Below are 23,558 nucleotides of genomic sequence, written 5' to 3' on the forward strand. Positions count from 1 at the left end.
TATGGTTTTACGCCGCTTTTAGTAATATTCCAGCAATATCACAGCGGGGGACACAAGAAATGGGCTTCACACATTGCACCCATGTAGGGAATCGAACCCGAATATTCGGCGTGACGAGCGAACGCTTTACCCACTAGGCTACCCCACCAAGGCACCAAGAACAATGATGAGTCGAACGACTTGGTACTTGGGGTGCAAGTGTTGCGCTTTGTAAACAAGGTCCGCGTACTTGCCTTATTTCTCCTGAATCTTGTCAATGACACTTGGGTCAAATATTCATTAGTAGAAGCAGTAGTAGTAGTGGTGGTGGTGGTGGCGGTCTTTGTAGAAGTAGTACTTTTGTTCAAAACATTTCAGGCGCTCTATATTTAAAATCATTATCATCATTATCACGATCAGCAAAATAATATTTAGAAGCATATGGTATCTGACACTATCTGTGGACAAACGTTATATGGTGCTGTGACGTAACGGTCTGAACGAGTATCCAATATCAGTACCCTGTCTCGAACAACGGATAACTCGACATATCTCCCATGGGCCTGATGACTTTGTTAAAATTTTGTTCTTTCGTATAAATCCTGTAAATGTTTATGAAACATCAACCATCTGTCATTAAGGACGCGTAAGCTGCTACTTTCTGTGCAACAACTCGTGAAGTTCTTCACCTGGCGTGAAATCTCTGAATAAACACGGCCCTTAACGGACAGTTTTAACACAAGGGGGTAGTTGGGAGGGGTCATATCCCCAAGGGGGAGAGCTAGAACAGAAATGTAAATGTTGCCCTAGCCACGTTTTTCTGTTGACGTGGATACAATTTCAGATGTTTGTCATTTCTCTGCCTGTAGGAGGTCCAGCTAGATACCAGTTAGAGGAGTTACTGGTCGGGAAGACATACCCCAACAATGAGCCCCCTCCGGGGTCTTCTTCTTACAACTATCAAGTCAAAGGTTAAATTCTCACAGGAAGTTCCTAGCTTCAGTGTCAATACAATACATTCCGGACACATAATTGTAAAACAATACGTAGTGATTCAGAGACCAGTCCGGTATGTCGTATATATGTACTAAATGTGTATCCATGTTTTCGTGAACTCTTGAATTATATATTTTTATTTTTGATACGTCCTATGAATTGCTCTCCCGGGTGTCAAGTTCATTGTATTTATGTCTACTTTATCAAGCCATTCTCAATTTAGTGAGTTAAACTGCAATCACCCTGGTTAATAAAGTTATACCGACCTAAAAGATTATTTTATTACAAATGCACCCAATGAATTTATCCGAAACGCACACATACGTCGTTTAGCAAGGCTAAGCCGTCACATATATTAATGCAAGAATCTCGATATAAACATATCAACGTCAAATATTAATGCCTTATAACAGTTAAAAGTCAAATATCCGTTACAAAAGAGGCTTACCGACTATAATATAATGTATAATAACCGTTGTTAGAATACGTACCTACGGTATGAGACTTATCGTTTCAGAAAGACTAACAATACAAGGTTAATCCGGTATTAGACAGTGAGTGAGTGAGTTGGGATTCACGTCGCTTTGAGCAATATTCCAGCAACACCATGGCGGGGGCACCAGAAATGGTCTTCACACTCTGTACCCATGTTGGAATCGAACCCGAGCGTGATGAGCGAACACTTCCACCACCATGGCTACAGCACCGCCTAAACGTCTGCGTACTCACGTCAGGGTGTGAAATGGGTATTGTGTATTTTATACCCGAATATTGTCCAGTCTTTAGCCATTTCAATGACAAAACAAAATACAGAAATTACGTTTGAGAATGGATTTAATAGAAACGGGTCTGACACGGATCTACACATGTACATTTGAGAAATGTAGAGTCTATGTACATCACACAGAGCCTCAGTAACGAAGGTCGCCTAACAACCTGCCAGCATAAATACTCTACATTCACATCCATGGCAACAACTCCAAACTTAATTTCATTTTCCCCCTTCAAAATTAATTTTAAAAAACAAAAACACTGCCCAGCAATAACCATTTACCTGTAGGATAAAATAACGTTTTCAATAACCATTTACCTGTAGGATAAAATAATGTTTTCAATAACCATTTACCTGTAGGATAAAATAATGTTTTCAATAACCATTTACCTGTACCAATAACCAGCTACCTGTAGGATAAAATAACCAATTTGTTTTCAATAACCATTTACCTGTAGGATAAAATAATGTTTTCAATAACCAGCTACCTGTAGGATAAAAAATAATGTTTTCAATAACCATTTACCTGTAGGATAAAATAACCATTTGTTTGTTTTCAATAACCATTTACCTGTAGGATAAAATAACGTTTTCAATAACCATTTACCTGTAGGATAAAATAATGTTTTCAATAACCATTTACCTGTAGGATAAAAAAATGTTTTCAATAACCATTTACCTGTAGGATAAAATAATGTTTTCAATAACCAGCTACCTGTAGGATAAAATAACGTTTTCAATAACCAGTTACCTGTAGGATAAAATAACGTTTTCAATAACCATTTACCTGTAGGATAAAACGACGCTTTCAATAACCAGTTACCTGTAAGATAATTAACGTTTTCAAAATCTAAACCGCAACATCTTGTTTTGATAAAGTGAGATGTCAGTTAAAAATATCACATAATCATTTGACGTTTTTCGTAATACATTTTGTTAAGATATGATTAAAACTTAGTTCAAACAATGCTCCATAAATTTGTACTTTGGTTAAATTCTATCGTACAGAAAGGTATTGTACAAGTACTCACAAAATCAAATAAAATGCAAATGAAAGCACTAAAATCCTTATCACACATTGCCCATTCAATTCAAAATACCATTCGCACAGGGATCTTTAGTACTTGCAGCAATGGCAGCAATAGGTATAATTCGCGCCTTTGTGTATTAAACACCATATTCTATCACATTTTCTAAGGCGACAACCTATCACTGCCACCACCGCACAAGATTGAAACATGTCTTTATGCATATTAGGCAAGAGTATGTTCAGCTATACTTAAAGGCAAAGTACAAACAGACCTTATCATAAATAAGAACAGACGAGTCTACAGGAAACACTAACATTTTTCACCGTCCATTCAGATTCCGTATGAGGGAAAGTCTTGCTTTTAAGTCAATCCTGTATAGTTTCTCGATGAGAGAAGAAGATACCACAGTGAGAACAGACACCCGTTGCGCTGAATCTCCCTTCCCCAAAACACACACAAAGACCAAACGGACCACCATCATGTCGGATGAAGATGCAACACAGTGACTATTTTCTTTCAACAAGCACTGTTTTGGGGACAAACACTCTGTATTTTGCCATTGAGGGAGCACGGACCTGTTTCAGAAGCTGACGAATCAACAAATGCTTTCATTGTCAACACAGGGCGATTATCGTCAATCTTCCTCCCATCCGTTCCGTGATAAACACGCTTGGGTTTGCTGTAGTTAGTGCTCGGACACTCACAGCCTGGGGTTCTATCGTCACAAACAGTAACAATAAGCTGTAGCCAGGACCACCATATGCGTCGCTCCACACACATCTAGTCAGCTCACAGAAAATAATAGATCACATAAATGTAGTTGTGCACGTGCATGGCGTTGTCCTACCCAAACCTCTCAGGCTTGGCGGGCCACGTCATCAATAGTGTGTAAACACTGCGAGAGAAGCGAACATAAGGTTGCACAGGAGAATATATCTACATGAGCCTGGTCTCGACATTAAACACAGATTGTTTCAAGCATCCATCTGTCATTTCTCCATTCAGAAGTTTGCTCTGACAGTCGTTCTTCATCACTAGAACATCCACAACGTTCTGATCTACACACTGTCGTCTCCGTCGCTGTTCAACAACGTCGTCGCGTCATCAGCACCGTCTTCATCCTATGTCCACTTCATCAAAGCGAACACAGCGTCTAGTCTGTGCAGCAGATGTATGCTCAACGTTGAGGCGAGTCTAAAAGGTTCCAGTTCATGTGGACTAAGAGTCGTCTAGAAGCGCGTCTTGCGACTAGCGGGAGGAGGAGTTGGATTCGGCCCCTTGCACGTGTGGACGTCAACCATTCGGTGACATTCTTTACACCGGACGAAACAACACCAGTGAAATTTACACTCACACTTTTCTATTTTTCTAACCGTCTTGGTGTCGTATCCTCGCCCGCAGCACATGATGTCACAGCCGTCGGTGCCCATTGAGGACTTATTGCACACACGGCCAGCCGTCCCAAGAGATCCTGCAAAACACGAACAGACGTTGTACAAATACATGACTACAAACACAGAGTGAATGAATATTATTGCCAGCTGCCTTGACATTCTGCCATTCGCTAATTCAGACATGTGCGGAATAGAACTCGGACGACTGTGCGAGTACTGCTGGGCTATAGCACCTGCCCTGATGTACACGTCAGTGACCAAAGATTGTCTAGCTGATATCTGTCTTCTCGGTTATTCAGTGTTATATTACAGTAAACGTATTTGTATTATATCTCTATACTGTGACAAACACCATAGTCTGGGCGTTGCCACCTATATCGCTCCGATATGTCTCTAACATAGAACATGACTTCTATCGAATGAGACAGATTTGATTGGCTATTGCTATTCCTATCGGATTTAGAACGAAGCTATGGCAGGGAGTAGGCCGATGGTATACATCATAACATAACAGGGAAATGATGCAGAGGACACTAAAGGATGCCCGGGAATAAAGACATGAACACTCCCATCAAGCATGACGCCCCCATACAGGATCTAAAGATGAGGATGCACTGGCATACTGTGTTCCATCAAACCTTAAGCTTGGTATGTCATGCTCATGTGATCTCCATTCCAGTGTAACAACTCTAAATATATCTAAGATAATACTGTTTGCCACTATGGTCAGGCGCACTGATGGGGGTTGACCTTGACCTTGACCTTGGGACCATCGTCTTCTACCAGGGTATACATCGTAGTTCGATAAAACCACATATCAGTCCGCAGTTCATCACTTTGATTTGCGACACTGGATGAGCATTTGATGTGTACATGAACATTTACATTAAATAGATGCTGAAATATCGAAATGTTCGCGAACGATCAATCATTACCCAAAGGATTCAGAGAAGGTTTCAATATTCGCCCTGTTTTGAATGTTAGAAGCCAAATCAAGGATCGGATGAATTAATCTTCTGCAGAAGTTGATACAGAAACCTGCTACAAAATATTGTTTGACATTTATCAATGATAACCATTGCATAGAATACTGTTCCCGTTCTGGAATTTGTTTAATAGATATTACATGTATTTGAAAATGTCAAAGAAATATTCAAAGGTTAATGCCACGCATAAAAGTTAGTTTCCTGGAATTCAGCGAACGTTTCATAAAAACCACCAGAGCCTCCATAAACAACGAAAAAATGTTTGGGTGGTTCGAAGTTCAAGTTTTCAATCAATCCCTTCCGTATGACAGTACATGTTGCCGTTCATCAACGCCGTCTGCACCTACACGCGCCAGCACCGACCACAGCTGCAAACAAATCAACGTCTCTATCTAAAAATGTGTGAAGGAATATCGACGGGTACATTTGTGTATAACGTTTTTCTACGACTGTGTGTAGACAAACAGGTCCGGGATCAGTCGGATGTAGCGCCGCCGAAATAGCTCCCAGAAATCACTACTGAGCCTCGTTGCATGCTCATCCGTCTCACTGTAAACAAATTCCCCGATTCCAAGCAACACTTCGTCTGTCTAGGAACCTCTGCCAAGCATGCTGGGAAGTCTACTTTGTGCATGATTAAAGACTTTTGCCTTTGTATTTGCGCAAGTTGGTGGGCAAGCGATGTGTTTCCGTGTAATGGCAAGCACTTGTGCCAATGGTTTATATCACGAGTCACTATCCCCCTGCAGGCTAGCCCTGGGAGTTACCCCGTAGACTACGTCGACAGGAACATGTCTATCACGAGACGATTTTAATTGGAATATATCGGTAGTATTTCCCTACGAATCAATTAGCATTTCAATGACCTTTGCAAATGAAGGCTTTATCTGGCAAAATGACTCCGTTTTATGTTGTTTCAAATTACCAGATTTCGGGCCTGTTTATTTATTTATCTATCAGCTTAATCTTCCGCCACTCTTCTGGCGTATTCATTCGTTGCGTATTTCACCTTTCTACCGATACGTACTGTAAGAACGGGTTTATTTGATTTCAGCTGATTTATGTTGTGTTTTTATCTGGCAGTGTCTTGAATCATTACCTACAGTGCATGGTTAACAAACCCTATTGCTTCAAGGTGACTTGTGGACACGGTCTGCCCAGTCGTGTAAGCCTACCCATCCTGCTACACAGAGTTACGTACCTTTGGTGTGTCAGGAACCTATGGTATTATTAGTTTCCAGGTATATCCACACCATACGCGTGTTACTGGCCAACATGCCAAACCTCAGTCGTTACAGACTTTCAGAAAACTTAAATGTTTTTCAAACGGCGTTAAACCCAACTCCCACACTCTTGAATCAATTCACCATGACAGCTAGTTTGCCCGAGCCTCGACCCCCTTTAAGACACAATCTTGCGACGAAAATCCCACCGTAAGCACCAGATTGAGATTATCACCACCTCTTGTCTGCTGTTATCCCCAGGCTATTGCCGTAGTGAGAAGAGTGGGAAGGAAGGAGTGAACGGGAGCGTTGCTTCGTGTCATGAGAATCAAGTTCCGGCGCTCTGAGCCTAAGAGGAAGTCAACAAGGGATTTCTGTCCCTTTGCTGCCCTCTGGCGATGGTTATGTGCTGGTGACAATTGTATTTCAAGCTGTTTTCCTTACAACTATCCACACTATTGCGTCTTTATGTGAGTAGATTACCTGGATCATTCAAATTGAATTGAGCGTATAAACAGTTTTAATCCTTACCTACTGGAGAGAAAATATTATGGTAGGCATATGAATGATCTGGCATGCAACACTTAACTTATGGATGGCGAATCTACCTGAGTTTTGATGGCCTTAGCTCTGCCCTAGGCAATGTATATTGAGCGTGAAATTTCAACCAAGGTCTGGATTCGGAACAATTGGTGTAAGCCCGGATGGGACCGGAAAATGAGGGTGGCAAAGGCGTTATTTGGGGGTCACAGTCTTTACTGGCAATGACGAGGCCGAACCACAGGAGGGGATTAAACGCGGATGGCGTGTTTTCACAGCAAATCATTCGGAAAATGGCGAAAGTTTTACCGGAGTCTACCCGTGAACTGGACAGCCCAAGGCGAATGCTGAACACAATGAAACCCCTGGCTGAAAACATTTCAATTACCCGGCCAGGCAGAGTCGTGTATGGATGACTGAACAACCCAGTCCTCCAGCGACGCTGTTGTAAAGTCGATGACAGGATCGGTTTCTTTCTCGCGTTGTTCGGCCCCTATCTCAATCTGAAGACACTCACCAAACAATTGAAGGATATCGCGTTAACAAAGATGACACTTGAAATAATCGCGGCCGGCTCTTTAGATGGGAAGAAACACTCGATTCGCGTGGGTCGGAAATTTAGATACCTTAAGGCTCCGGCTAATTGATATAGTCAAGCAGGTATTCTTAACTTCGTTACGGAGAGTTACTGGGCTGATGTCACCCGATCCGTCATGCCTGAAATCGCAGTTTCTCAAGTGTATTTGGCCTGTTACTTTAACCAGACAGGAATACAGAATTCATTGATTCACCAACAAGTAATTTTCGGGGGCACACGCTATTTCCGTCCTGTCATAACTGAATCTTGGCAACGTTAGCTATTTAACTATTAATCAGTTGTAAAGAAAGTACGTTGTAATCACTGCATTCGGTTCTTTACTTAAGGCACAGAGACGGGTATTACAATACCGACTGGAATTAGACTATTAGATACTAATGTCATAAACGTATAGTTGTAGGCCACAGAGATTTTGATTAAATAACGGTTTGCATATAACGTACAGAAATTCAATGAACCTCAGTACACAATGCCAGACACATTCAACTTCGGATTATACTGGAGTGAGGTATCGGAAAAACGAAAAGGGTTAATGTATCACATGGTTAAGGGCCATTCCTGTTCTCTGCACAGTAGATCTCCGATGCCTAGGCACCAGCGATGTAAATATGTGTGATTCCATGAGGCAGTTTTAGGTATTTTTTTGCACTTTTCCAGAACCAAATGTGAATACATTAAGAAGTGTTGTTTATTTTACATCGAGATCAAGATGAATAGCCACATTAACTCGGTGCGCCTAGTAGGCAGCAAGAGTTGTATGCTCCCCAGGGAGTTGAGATTGAAAAATACGATGTGCCGTTGTGATGGATATCCAATGATCGAGGAAAAACAAAGCGCCTTTGAGCGGTTGTACTGGATATTGGCGCTATACAAATGTTTGTATGTATGTATGTATGTATGTATGTATGTAATAAGTAGGTTAGGTCACCGCTTCAGCAGTACTTCAGCTCTACCATTAGTCACGTGGAAAACATCATCCTCGTTGACGTTTAACACTTTACCGACATCCACGTCCACGGGTGACGCTGACACACCAAGTGTCATAATAAGGACCATACTGGGATTCGAACCAACGATCAACGGATCCTTGCATGACAAAGGTAGGCTACTCTTGAGTACCGACCACCGTTACTGAGACCAACCAGGAACTTGCTTGACAACGACATTAGAATCTATGTCGAAACGTCGCCTATATACAATGAAGAAGTTGTATATCCATAAAAATAGTCCTCATTCTTCATCTGACCAACTTCTAGAATGCCAATCAAAGAAGGCAGCCAGAACTGACAGCTATAATAAGATATGAAGAACCGCTTATGAAACAGGCTTTAAACAATCTCATCAATCAATACCGCCTACATGGCTTTCAGCACGAGCTGCAGGTTACAACCATGTCAAGATTCATGACAGAATATCTACATTATAAAAATGAATGGCGAATTCCTCGTGCTGTGGTCTGTTGCAAAGTTGGCCTCCTGATGGTGTCTGGCATGGAATACATCAGTGATGCACTGTGATGGACACATTCTGTCGGAACCTACGGCAATGTGCAATACCTAAACCCTCCTTGGTTCACATCCCGACAGGCAGGGGGCGCTGCATCTCACGTGAGACGCTGAGGTGTTGGCATGGAGCAGACACCTCACTTTTCAAGAAGTTAGCAAGAATGTTTACTGGTTCTGAAACCTCCCCTGTATAACATGTTTTAAATAAAATATCATCTGACAGTTTCTTAAAAACTCAATCTGTTGCCATTTGCGATATGAAGCCTTAAACATGTTTGGTGCACCAAGCCAGACGTCTTGCAGGACACATCTCTGAGGATGGTAACTCAACATTCGTTGACAGTCATGGAACTTACGTGGTGAAATTAAGATTAAGCAAATTAGATTACATGGTCCAATACGTAACTGTATACCCGGGGAGAGGAATGCCGCCGGTTCTACTCATACCAAACAGCTTTAAAAGATGGTACACGGTTATGTCGAAGTAAAAGGGACCTACGTAAATACTTCGAGTGATTAGAGGTTCGAGTCACTCACAAAATGATGATTAATAAGGAATATGCTTGGACCAAGCTGTTACTTCGAGACAAGCGGACGTTCGACACATCACGGTGTTTGTACTTCCTACCTTACTCAGCACTCGATATTAAGGGAACGAAGAGTGAGTATAGTTTAACGCCGCTTTTAGCAATATTCCAGCAATATCACGGCGGGGGACACCAGAAATTGGCTTCACACATTGTACCCATGTGGAGAATCGAACCCGGGTCTTCGGCGTGACGAACGGACGCTTTAACCATTAGGCCGTCCCACCGCCCCAAGGGAACGAAGAAGAACTGGGCAATTCACTGTGTCTGAGCGGGATATTTGAGTTAAAACTGTGGCATGGTATCTGAGTGGGCTAGCACTGAACAGTCGACATTAGTCCGGTCTAGTACAGGCAGTGACACACATTAAACCTTATTTCAACTCATCTTATTTCTTGAATATGTTCAATGAGATCTTGGGGGAAGGGCGGGTTTCATTTTCCATACAGACAACATCGACAACGTACTACATGTACCCGGAATTGGAAATAAGTGCGTTTTCACGAGTTGTCGCTACAGGTGAAACTTGACATTGAAACCTAATTACATTTGACAGTTTAGACAGGTATCGACCTTCTCAAGTTTCATTGCCCTCGTGGGGACTCCAGGAGGAACACTTCCCCTCGATCTCTGTCGTTAGAGAAACACAAGACCAATATGCCAAGCCACAGTTACTGCAGGGTACTGGATCAAGGTCAATTACAAAACCGTCTGGGTAGATACGGTTTTTTTTCTTTTTTACTTTATAGGTTACAAATCATTAAATGACTTGGATCTAATGTACAACGAAACTTCTTGGGTCACGCTTCATATTTTGGTCCTAAGGCCACGGGTAGGTTCGCCTCCGACAAACAATATAACGTCAATGACAGAGAATAATCAGCGTCAGTGATCTATTGTAACGAATTCTATTGGGCATGAAAATACAGATGAAAATTATCTGTATGGACACCTGTATATCAGTGGTGGCACCGGGTGTTCGCCAAGTGTCCTGCTCTACCGGCAACACCATCGGCACCATGTTTGCAAAAAACATGGCGTGTATAAACAGAAACCTGGGGCATAACCGAATTATTCGTTTCTTGTCTGTTAAGTTCAGTTATATTATTTTATATGTTTGTAGGGTTAGTCGGGTCAAGGGATGTAAGGACTTATTGTAAATAAGAACTTATTGTAACAATTTTCATATAAGCTAACACATCTGTCTTGATTAGATGTTTCATCGCTCACACTGTCAACCCCCGGGCTGCAGGTAAGATCACCGCGAATGAAGTGTCCGGTTACTGATTATGGAGTAAACTCCTCCGCTACAGGTAGCACTGCCAGGAATAAACATTAGAACACAAAGCACAGCTAGACGACCTTTCCTATGAAGTAGGCTCATTCGATGGAGATGTTGATTTTAACGCAGATATACCTCAGAGAGTACACCGTGAAGATCCGGGTTAGAATATTGATCTTCAGTAACCCATGCTTGTCGTAAGAGGTGACTAACGGGATCGGGTGGTCCGGCTCGCTGACTTGGTTGATAAGTCATCGGTTCCCAATTGCGTAGATCGATGTTCATGCTGTTGATCGCTGGATTTTCTGGTCCAGAATCGATTATTTATAGACCGCCGCCATATAGCTGGAATATTGCTGAGTGCGGCGTAAAACTAAACTAACTCACCCACCCCAGAGAGTACAATTCGTATGACAATCCTAAACGTTCATCTCACATCTGATATATGGCTTCTAGACAATAAAAGTACAGTATTGAAGGTTTTAATCAGTAGACAAATGCTAACTTGAAATATTTTCATTGTGTAACCTTTTGGAACGTCAATAATAGTATCCAGTACAAACACGAACTTTTAGTTTAAAAGTCGTTTCTTAACAGTGCTTAAAAATGAAATATTAGAGGAAGGTCTGAAGCTTTTTGTTGTATTTCAGCTATCTTTATCGCTACGTGAAGGTAGCGCCTCAGGAAGAAATCCCCCGACCTCGCAATGCTCTTCGGCGTCAGTACAATTCCACGTTCACAACGTCATATCACTAGCCTTCTATCCACTACGATGTTTAAATGTCCTGCCGCTCGACTTGTTATAATAGTCCTCACCGTTTGGTGCTGTCTCAGTGTATGGAGAGCTTATACTATAGCCTGTCTTCATTCACACGGGATAGGTTTATAAATACGGTTATACCTACATCAGTTGCTTATAAATAGATCACATTATTCCATATTACATGATCATATATGCAGGGGCTTTCCTTCTGAATATCTTTCCAGGTGAATGTGTGGTAGCTCCGAAGTGAAGCAGTTCTTAGATGTTAACCACTTGTAAACCCAAGAGCACGGGTAATTAATTCAGAACGGTACAAGCGAATCAAATTAGAGTTAAACCTCGAAGAACTGTTGACGAGCCAACCAAAGCGAATAAACCGGAGTTCGACACAAAGGGATCGACGCGGCAAGTTTGTAAGGAATGCCGACAAATACTGCTTTAATAACATTACCTCGGTCGAGTTCGAGTCAGAGAGGTGCGAGTGAAAATTATTCAATATGCAATGAATCGATATTTCAATACTGAAAGTGAGTGAGTTAAGTTTTACGCCGCTTTTAGCACTATTTCAGCAGTATCACGGCGGGGTACAACAGAAAAGTATACTGTGTCTGAATGGGGTGTCCATGTTAACCTTGGGGGCAGTGTACTGTATCTGAGTGGGGTGTCCGTGTTAACCTTGGGGGCAATATACTGTGTCTGAGTGGTTTGTCCGTGTTAACCTTGGAGGCAGTGCACTGTGTCTGAGATGGGTGTCCGTGTGGCATGGTACCTCAGTATTCTAGCACTATGAAAACGAACCAGTACAGTCACCCCCACAAATACCTGTTTACGTATAAGTGAATGAATGCAGGTTTCTGTTTATGCATCAGAATATCTATTTTCGTGAATCATTACTCCGACTGAAGAATGATATTCGTGTTATACTAGCATTGTAAATGGAGAAAGTCTGTACAGTTTGCAAGTAAGACACATACGATTACATAATATCCCGTAGATACATCTAAAATACCATTTACAGGGTAAAAAACACACTCTGACCAGTTTCAAACAAGACAGTTCTACTGACGGGAGTGTTTTTTCATTGCAAATCGAGTAAAATATATCGTCAGCGCCACCGAATAACCAATCTCTCATCACTAATTGCCGAGCGTTTTTCCATGTCTAAATTTCCAAATGTCATGAACTTCAGTTGTTACTTTCCCTATTTTAATTGCAATAAGTATGAAATGTTCCAGTTAATAGACCACGTCAACGATAGAGAATCTGAAATTACTCCGATTTTGGCATGTATATATATCTTAATGACGAAACCTAATAGTTAATTTCGCGATTTTAAAATTTAAAATCATGAATTTTACCCTTATGGTTTAATAATATGTATAACTAATATGCTTATTGTGTGTTAAAAAATGTTCGAGATGGAGGTTTGTTAAATTCAGAGACAAACCAAATAACTACAGCGCATGTGTGGATTAAACGGTCTGTTCCTGTGCACTGGTTGTCACACCGACTGTGACACTAAAACATTACTGTCACTTACACAATGCCGAACTCACTAACCCCTTCAGTTTAACCGGGGCATATATTTTCTGAATATTTCTAATATGTAATTAAGCCCTAAATGTATCTTCATTTTTTTTTTCATTTTCACAATTTCAAAAAAGTAATTTAATAATGAAACAAACATAGCAGAAAATTGTCTATAAATGGGTCTAAAAACGTTTCGTTGAGATATAAAGGGTTAAAGACGCCCAGCAAGGTGTATTCTAAGCACCATAACCCCCATCACAGTATGAGAATAATCTCCAATAGAATCCGACATATTTGACAGTTCCCAAAACACAGTTTATAAAGGACTTTACTACGGTTCAGACGACAAGCGTCCTTGCCAATATAAGCTGTACCGCGCTCTAGGCGATCCCTTCCACATACAACAAAACCTATTATTCGGAAAATTAGATTTTGTTAATCATAACACACATGTTTACACTGGGAAGCCGGTTCTCGTACCTAGTAGGCTAGCAGGTGACAAAGGGCAGATTGTCCTCAATGGATGTCGGCCCCCAAAACAGGGGAGGTAATTCTACAGTGTTCGACCCGCATAGTCATGAATTAAACATTAAATTTTAAACTGCAAACTGTAGAATTTAATTAGTGTCACTTTTTTCCAGGCAACCGATGTATAGTTTGGAAAATGTCATTCAAAACCGTAAAAGCATGTGTAAAAAATTCCCTTCTTTGTGATATGACGGTGGAGACTATCGGATCTTGGGCCAATTGTTGACAAGGGTAGTGTAAGTCGTGGTTAATCAGTACATACAAACAATGCCGATACTTATCTTTCACCTAGGAAAAATAGCCAGTGTCTTTACCCTGAAAATTTAAGCCCCGCGTGACGAAGTACACGCAGATTCATCCTGTTTCTCAACAAGCTCAGCAGGAATGAGGATAACATACGATGAGCTCATATTTCAATAGGTATTTTCATACATACGCAGAAACTACAGGCATAAGTAGACATATCCCATTCAGGTTTGGAATAGACAATGAGCCGGTTACATCGTGTCAAGTCCTCCAGACAAAGACGTACGGGTACATTGAGGTGAATATTTTGTATTTTTACGTATGTCTTAGAAATAAATGTAGTATGATAGATTTGAAAGGAGAAAAACAAATTGAAAGAATACAGGTCGGGTTTCACATATATCCTAAGTCCTCGGAAACAATAAATGAATTGTACCCATATAAAACCCATGGAATGAATTTCAAATATACCGGCAGCATATATACTACTTTAATGACAACTGCAGCGTCATAAAGAAACACATCTATTTTTGTCATGCAGCGAATTTGACTATGTCGTTGCTGCCTTTAAAATGCATGTCTGTATCTCAGTTAAATGGGTACTGTCTACAACATATCTCATAGCTACCGTATTTGCTGTATTAGACACCCACGTCTATTAATTTAGCGGAAGCCATGACCTGGCGTAAACCTGCCCTAATGCTTAGTTGCTAAGACTATAATAGTTTGATTGAAAGAAACCCTCATTTAAATTGAAGAGGAACCCGCGTGTGACAAAGGATTGAGAACAGATCTTTAACATCTAGAAAATCAGAATTTAGCAGTATTTAGGGCCATAGCATTACAAAAGGGTTGGGCTTAAAGGAAAACAAAGTGAGCAGTGAGACAGCGTCTAGTTTGTTTAATGCCTAGAGGCAAGAGTCTATATTACCGACACCCAGCTACAGCTAAAGGCATACACATGATACATGTCCTTTCTACAGCAACCGGAAGTGAAATGGTTTAATCATTATTTTGTGTAAATTAATGTGATAGGAATACTGACCTTTATCAAATTATGGACCAGGGTCGCGATCCACAACGAGTTCGTAGCGCTACGACATGCGTAAGCCAATGATAAACCATAGAGTTACGACAGGTCGCAACGTTACGAACGCTTTGTGGATCGGAACCCACACGTATATGGAGGCCCAACTTCTATTTTTAGGGCAGAGCATATGACCCAGTGTTAGTGGATTTACTTGTGTCTAACAGAGGAAATACGGTAATATAATATACGCCTATGGTATTCTCAAGTATCATGGAATAGACATTGATCAGTATTAAGTGATATCAGTCAAAGCATTGAGTGTAAGGGTAAAGGTTTGTCTTTGGTTAGCAATTATGTCACAAGGATCTGACCCCACACTGCACCTCACGCAGGGAATCGAACTCATTTTTTTTTTGCGTCATGGTGAACTCATTACCCAGTGGGCCAAATCACTGCCACAATAGAATATAACAAATAGAACTCACCTATTTCCAAATCCCGTAAACAATAATCCGGAGACATTTCAAAATACACTAAATCCGATCTTGTGGGCCTCTTGTGGTTTTTGTTGGCTACTATTAATCCCGTCCCTTCTTGGTTCATCATCACTTGGGTGGCGCCATTATACTTTGTCTTGATATAATCCCCCACGCGCCGAAAATCCTGCATCGCGAGCCAGCACGTGCGGATTGCACACGACCCGCTAACTCCATGACATTTGCACTCCAACTTCCGGAATCGCTTCACAGCCTGTAAAATTAAACGTCACCAATGAGAGAGTAAGTATGGAGTTTTATATTCAATATTCCAGCAATATCACGGCGGGGGACACCAGAAATGGGCTTCATACATTGTACCCATGTGGGGAATAGAACCCGGGTCTTTGGCATGACGAGCGAACGCTTTAACCACAAGGCTACCGCACCATCCTCTTATTACCAGTGAACTAATTTACAATGACTGTACCTTTCAACAATGACGTTGAACATTAATCTAAATAAAGTTTGTCTTATCATTTCTATGACGTTCCGAGAGGTGAAAGAGACAAAATGTTTTTCGCATTAACAAGAAATCCCAGCCAAGGTTTTCGAGGCAAATTTGGTTAGTTTGGGCCAGGACGTATATAAGTCTTTGGTTTTGGGTTTAATTATGGCGCTCTCTAAACTTGGATATCGTGTTACTTCAACATTCAAACAGGAAGGGAAATTTATAAATTATGTATATAGGAATTCTTACCCTTCTGCCCGCCCTGTTATTATGCAAATTCATGAGGGCACGTGCATCACGAACTTTTCTCTCTTTGGCGTCAATGAACATCCGAGAAAACTTGCTTCCATATTGGACCCAATCGGAACATCCTCCCCAGTCGAATTCGCCTCGGCTGTCGGAACTCGTCCCCTTCTTGCTTGGATCACACGCGCAGTCGTGGAGCTCGCCATTGCTGCACGCCCGTGTGATGGCGTGGACGACGCCGGCTGATGATATGGCATAGACGAAAGCTGCCTCGCGGCTTCCTACTTAACATAGCGAAACAAAGCTGCAATTATTACTTGATCTTTGACCACATTGGAATCTTTGCAATTTCAACATAAAAATACAATGAACCTCAACTCCAGAAGGTTCAAACTCAAAACGCAGTAGTGAGTATGGTTTCACGCCGCTTTTCCCATCAATATCACGGCGGGAGACACCAGAAAGTGACTTCACACATTGTACCAATGTAGGGATTTGAAACCGGGTCGTAGGCATGACGAGCGAACGCTTTAACCACTGTGCTACCCTTCGTCCAACAAAACGTACATTACAGTCAAGATTCGGGTTAGAATGGGGATTCAACAACAAACTCTTGTCGTTTAAGGCGACTCAGGGAATAGGGTAGTCAGGTTCTCTGACTTATCTGATGTATGTCGTCATAAACCAAATGCGTGGATCGATGCTGATGTCAATCACTGGATTGTTTAGTTCACGTGTACAGTCAACTACCGCATAGCTGGATTATTGCTGCATGCGGCATAAAAACTAAACGAAACAGGCAAATTTAGGTGTCCTATGCCGTACAGTAACCTTTCAGCAATACTTCGACAGGAGTAGGTGAGGTGAGGTGAGGTGAGGTGAAATTGGGTTTAACGTCGTACTTGAGAATATTTCGCTCATATGACGACGTGCATGCGTGTGTATGTGTATTTGCGGCTGCTTGTACTAGCCCAGACTTAAGCTGGTTTTATAGTGCTAGCCCACTGAGATACCATGCCGCAGTGAAGCATGAATACCCCACTCAGACACATTATACTGACTCCGAGCCGACCAATCCTTGTTGTACCCATTAATGCCGAGCGCCAGGCAGGGACCAACAAGTACCATATTTTAACGTCATTTGATATGACGCGGTCGGGGATCGAACCCACGACCTTCCGCTCTCCGGGCGGACGCTCTAACCACTACACCACGGAGGCGGTCTCGACAGGAGTAGAACAGGTGGCACCAATGTTTATATCAAGCTTGACTAGCGAACGAATTACCCACTGTGCTATACCGATTCTGGATGGACAAAGCAATGACGGATTTGAACCTGGGGTTCAGGCTCATTCAAACCAAACCAGGGTTAAGAAACTAAACATGTTGAATGATTATAATAATTCAATATTTCAAAAATCATAATTCTTAAAATATATTTATAAAGCTAAAGGAGTTCGAGCATGAAGACAATCTCACGAAATAATAATATTGAAATTTAATGAAATTTCAGTTTTATACCTCGCTGGACTTTGCTGAACCGACCTGTGTAATTTTACAATCCAGGGAGGACCATGGAAACTCCATTACTATAACATGGATTTACAACGTTAGCGCTGAGATTGTTTCCTACAACGGGGCCCCCATCTAGACATATGTCATGTGTCAAACTGAGATATTATCGGTATAATTAGTGGGTCATAAAATACACTCTATTGATGTAAATCTTAAAATGTTGTTCGTTGTCCAAAATAGCCTTGAACACTTGAATCAAACTTTCCAGGCGTGTCGACAGGCCTGATCCTAGCGCGTCTTTAAGCTTCTGTTTTGTCGGGCCTAAACCCGACGGCGTAACCGCCAACACATCTGTGATAACATTGACTGCTTGTAATACAGTGTGTATCTCCTATCTGGTTCGCTTTAGCCTTATCGCCCAGGTGTTATTAGAGTTAATACTATGGGAATCTTGTCACGATAAATTACTCTACAGCTCTTCCGTGTCACGTCCAGCGTGACGTCAGAGCATTTGGCGGCGGTTCCAGCACGCACAACTGATCTTATATCGTTAGGAAACGAGAAACAGTAATTGCAAACATAAGGGTTTGTTCCGATGACGTCACACGCCCACGTGACGAAATGTCGCTGGGTTTACTCTATGAGTCTTGTATTACCTTTTATATAGGATTAATGGCGGGGAATAATAAAGATTATTGTATTACACGAAACGGAAATAACGCCGTTATCATCATACCACTTCCGTCTGTGTTGATGAAGACGGGATGGGATTTTTTTAGTTTATTCCACACGTATTATATACCCAATGCGGACAGGTACCATTTTTACGATAGAATCTGTAATGTAAAGTATTTGCGATAAAATCGCCCAACACCGACACCGGTATCTCTACGCTCTCAATGGCGTATCATCTTCCAATGGTGTATCTAGGGCTAGGCTCCAAACGGGACATAACATTGTCTTTACATAGTACAACAATCGTGGTATCGTGTTAAAGACTGGTGCGTTATCTCGCGAGAGCCGTTGCATAGCCAGGGAGATTTATTTTATACACTTAAGTGGCCTATTCATGATGCGGTCGGGCACTAAACTGGCTTAATTTCTGGTTGGTCGTAAATTATTTTTTATTTATTAATGGTGTTACTGTTTGTATGGCACACTTTGTTAAACGTTCTTAAACCGGTTTCTATTTTAAATACATTTCTTTTGATCATGGGATATCGTGTATTTAAAATTTCAAATGTCGATGTCTACCATTTCAGAAGAGCCGCATGGGAGGAGAAGCAATGGCACCTTCAAAGTTTCCGGCTAAATTTCCTTGTTAAGAAGTTTAAAATGTTTCAAAAGCAATAGCCGTCACGAACTAAACATTTTGAATAAAATAAGACATAAAAATAAAAGAAAACAAAACTAACTACTTAAGTACTGTTGACTAATATCAGATTACAATACACATTCCATTTACAAGAAAGATCCAAGGTAAAAAGGTACCTATTAAACCACAAATATGAGATAAAAACAAAATCTGAAATGATTTTATATCATTCCCGCGTTATTACAATCCTCGCAACACGTAAGTGTGGGCAGACAAACCGGAAACACATTTAGAATGAATACTGAGTGCATGTCGGGCAAGTTCTGAACGGGAGCCAAGAGCGCCGCCATTTGTATGCATTTTTAAAGACACATATTCCACTTGTTGCATTTGGCTGCCAGTGGCATCTGATTGTCTTGTCTGCCGGTGGTTATTGATTCGTCTGGGCGTTACATTCCGTAGGGCAAAGAAAGTGAGGTGAGGTGAGGTGAAGTGAGGGTGGGTGAGGTTCAAATGGGATTATTACATTTGTATAGCGACATATATGCACATATGTGTATTCGTGCGTGTGTGCGTGCGTGCTTACGTGAGTCGGTTTGCGCTATCCCTGAATAATGCCGACTTTATAGTGCTAGCCCTCTGAGGTAACATGCCGTACTTTAACCAAGACACAATATAATGACTCTGAGACGACCAGTGCTTGTTTATCCCTTTACTTTGAGCGCCAGGCCAGAAAACAATAAGTACCATCTTTTGACGTTTTCTGGTATAACCTGGAATGGGATCGAACCACCAGCACGCCACACTCCTGACATACGCCCATCTACAAGGTGAGTGAGTGAGTGAGAGTGAGACAACAAAATATCTTTCTAAAAATAATGTTAAAGCTAACGACAATTGCCCAGCCACACCAGTTAAACACTCTCCAAATTACAGTCACTAATCCAGATGATTTGTTTCCATACCAGAACCAAGGCAAAGGTGTCCCGAGATACACTGGGTAATAAACCACCGAGTACCGTCGTCATAACGAGGCTTACAAGAGGTCCCCACACAACTATCTTCAGAGTAAAGGGTGTCAAAGAAACATAGAAGCGAACTTTGAAATTTTTTGAGAGTCTGGTTTATGGAGTGATACGGGCTAACAAGATTTTACTGTTTGGGGTGCTTTCATGATTTCAGTCATATATTGTATTTGAATCCATAATAAAACGCGCTTTATGACAATTTCTGTTCATGGCAAGCTCTATTTTAACATGGATAGGGTATATTTGGAATTCTCAGCAATAATTTCTTCAAAATTTAGTACCGTATATAATTTTGGAATTGTTTAATAATTACATAAAGCTTGTTATTAAAACAAATATGTCAGACACACACAAGACATCTAGAAATTGTAATTTTTACTTAATTTTTTAATTTCCTCTGCAGTCGCCAGGACCAAACTAATGGATGAGACAGAACTAGCGCGAATACATCAAGAGCCGTTATAACCCGTAACTACCACGAGAATTCTCCGCCCTGTACAAATCTTCTTGGGGGTCCTGGTGAAATATGGATTGGACAAAAACGGAAGCGGACCAGGTGATTAATCTTTCAGGGGACATAAAAACGGTCGGGGATATTTCAACAAGCTTGTTATGAGCCGAGAATTACTTTCGAGTTCGATGTTGTTTTTTCAAACGGTGAAGAATCATTACAAGTTTTTTGTTCATTCCAAATTACTTGCGATCACGTGTGTGACCTTTCCTCGCGTACCAGATACCTTTGTAGGGGGCCCGAGACGAAGACACCCTTGGGAATGTCTTGACACGTGTGTGTCAATACATCAGATAAAAGTGTAAGCTGGTTACAACTATGAATTGATGAAAGAATATAGTTAATAGTAAAGAAATAATAACAAATAATACATGTGAGTGAGTGAGTATGGTTCTAAGCAACTTTTAGTAACGTTCCAGCAAAATCATGCGGGGACACAAGAAATGGGTTTAAAACATTCTACCAGTCTGTGAAATGTAACCTGGAGCTCCTTGCAAGAAGCATCCTTTACTAAGGTTAACCTTAACTCCCATTCTTTAACATTGCACTAAGGTTACCTTAGTGAATTACGATCACATTAGTGTTTTGTGAAAGTTAGTCCAAATTAAAAATACATGTAAACTACATGCCCGGACCCGGAAACAGTTCGTTATATCCATTAGTTTGTGATAGGCGTGTTCCTTATGAACGTAGTTTACTCTATATCTTTGTTTGTCTTTAACTCCGGAAACATTCCTATATGAAGGCAGTATGTAAACAGTCGAATCTGGACCAGATAACCTTGTGATTGACATCATGAACAACGACTTACATCGCAGTTAGGATAAGATGACATGCGTGAATCAAGTCAAAAACTTGCATTCAGAACACAGATGAAATACGCAGACAATGTCTTACCCAAATGTTACAGCCTGAATATTTAATACAAATATTTTGAAAAGTCACTTAATCTTTAATCAGATTACCTTTAACAATATCATATTCTGCAAGCGAGACAAGTCATTAATCTTAGTGTTTTCATATTGTAACCGTATAGTTTCCCAAACTACCGCTGTCAAAACGCTCGTTCTATCATAAAGACTGTCAGGACATTATAAAAGTAGAACTGAGAGTTGCAATCTGATCATTGGCCCTGGAGCGGAACGATTAAAGTTACAATACACTTCCCTTCCAAGTTAATGGCTTCCCCCAACATACTGGAATTTGGCCTGTCAGTCATCGCTGGGCGGGGTGACGATTGGCGACAGGTCAATTTTAACTGTGACACGGGTCATCAGAGGTCTATGAAATCAATTAAAGAGGTAGCCCTCTGGAAAACAGCATGAGAAGCTGAGTGTTACACGTGCAAGACGAGTTAGTGGTGTGGTGTTTTTTTGGTTAACCCTTTATCTTTGGGGGCGTATTTCATACAATAAACGACGACTTAAAGAAAGCTCAGGAACGAGTGGTCAGGGCGCTTTTTTCAGTTAGTATTTTCCCTTTAATTGGTGTGATCCGAATGCAATACAGCCCTTAGTTTTCACGTTTGTGTTTGAATGAGTGTGGGATTGATTGCAATTTAACGTCATTTCATACAATATCTCACTAATCATATCAGCGATACGTCGGAGGAAGGCCAAGCGTAACAAATCTCTGCCTTTATCACTTTGGTGAGTCCACAAACGCTCGAACCTGGGAACATAACCAGAGTAGAGCCAGGATTCAAACCACAACCAGTAGCGCCTTTAGTGGATCGATAACTATATGTCCGGACAAATGCCATTGAAACGAAGTTAAAGAACATTCCTGTCGGTGTTCTTTACTTCTCTTGAGTAATACATGAAGGTGATACAGGGTCATTGTATCGCGCCCGTGGTTATTGCCCTGCCTACACGATTGTTAAGAGATGGGTTAGTTTTGAGATAGAAAACCGCATAGGTAATAACTCCACTTGACCCTATATTCTACAGACCGTAGTTACTCAGCAAGTTGCTCCCATCCTGTTGCTATAACTGACTCGACTTCTCACCTTTCAACATGACTTTCCCAAACACCGAGGCATCCCGGTCGAGGGTGCTGCAGTTCCAGCGCTGGGATTCGAACTGGTTCTGGCATTCCTCCACGCCAAGCCGCGCTCCCTCTCTGAGGCTAACCATTACATCCGGGTGGCTGCGACAAAGACGTCTTTGTTTCCCCACCAGCCCGGGGATGTTGTCGCACAGTACTCCAGCCCCCAACACCTGCAGGGGGAGCTGACTTATAAACCTGAAATGTACAAAATAGATACAAGTGAGTGTGCTTGACGCTGCTTTGAAAACTATGTCAGTTATTTCATTGTGAATGAGTGAGTTAGTTTAGTTTTACGCCGCTTTTAGCAATATTCCAGCAATATCACGGCGGTGGACACCAGATATGGTGTACCCATGTGGGGAATCGAGCCCGGGTCTTCGGCGTGACGAGCGAACGCTTTAACCACTAGGTTACCCCACCGCCCCTATTTCATTGTGTTTGATGGAGAAGGAGAGCCCCAAATCTTTCGTGACATCCACGAGCATGGGCATGATGCAGGTATAATATAATCAGGGTGAATCTGCGGAACCACTATCATAGGTTCTCAGCTCCCCGGGGAGTATACAGCCCGTGCTGTCTGTGAGGCCCTAAAACCCACCCTAACCGGTACCCATCTACAGCTGGGTGAACAGAGGAATATCTCAAACACTTGTCAAAGACACAGCGTATGCTGCATGTTATTCGGTGTGAGACACGACCAAAGCCCCAGAAACTCATTAAACCGGACGGCACCGTTCCTAGTAAAACCATCCGGATTAGCAAGTGTCCGGTTTAACCATTTATGGACAATAAGCAATGTAATTGCTGAAATGTTATTGTATATTGATGTTCCCATCCAGATCGTGCGGAACCCAGGTTTCCGGATTCAGGAGGTCAAGACTTACAAGCTTTCATTGTATCTTAATATAACAAAGACT

At 41.5% G+C, this 23,558-nt stretch overlaps 1 protein-coding gene and 1 long non-coding RNA gene across 2 annotated transcripts; both read right to left on the reverse strand.

Annotated features, from left to right (window-relative positions):
- Positions 1-1,791: 1,791 nt before the first annotated feature.
- Positions 1,792-2,138, reverse strand: LOC124283307. The gene is made up of 2 exons (XR_006900324.1): positions 2,066-2,138; positions 1,792-2,029 (listed from the first exon to the last, which is right to left on the reverse strand). It is a non-coding gene; the product is annotated as an uncharacterized LOC124283307 (long non-coding RNA).
- A 132-nt stretch (positions 2,139-2,270) lies between these two features.
- On the reverse strand, positions 2,271-22,831 carry LOC124283305 (protein Wnt-2b-like). The gene is made up of 4 exons (XM_046719339.1): positions 22,601-22,831; positions 16,227-16,504; positions 15,476-15,740; positions 2,271-4,249 (listed from the first exon to the last, which is right to left on the reverse strand). The coding sequence occupies exons 1-4, from the start codon at positions 22,725-22,727 to the stop codon at positions 4,008-4,010; spliced, it is 912 nt and encodes a 303-aa protein (XP_046575295.1). The 5' UTR covers positions 22,728-22,831; the 3' UTR covers positions 2,271-4,007.
- Positions 22,832-23,558: the final 727 nt, after the last annotated feature.

Source organism: Haliotis rubra, unplaced genomic scaffold, assembly GCF_003918875.1.
Source record: "Haliotis rubra isolate DU_JTF1 unplaced genomic scaffold, ASM391887v1 Scf312, whole genome shotgun sequence".
Taxonomy (NCBI): Eukaryota; Metazoa; Mollusca; class Gastropoda; order Lepetellida; family Haliotidae; genus Haliotis; species Haliotis rubra.

What these genes read in the sequence shown, in the direction of transcription:
- LOC124283305 (XM_046719339.1), bottom strand. Translation starts at nt 22,727, where the DNA reads ATGGTTAGCCTCAGAGAGGGAGCGCGGCTTGGCGTGGAGGAATGCCAG. An exon ending in TGGGAAAGTCATGTTGAAAG is followed by an intron (nt 16,505 to 22,600) that starts GTGAGAAGTCGA and finishes TATGTTAAGTAG; the next exon opens with GAAGCCGCGAGGCAGCTTTC. An exon ending in ATAACAGGGCGGGCAGAAGG is followed by an intron (nt 15,741 to 16,226) that starts GTAAGAATTCCT and finishes TTAATTTTACAG; the next exon opens with GCTGTGAAGCGATTCCGGAA.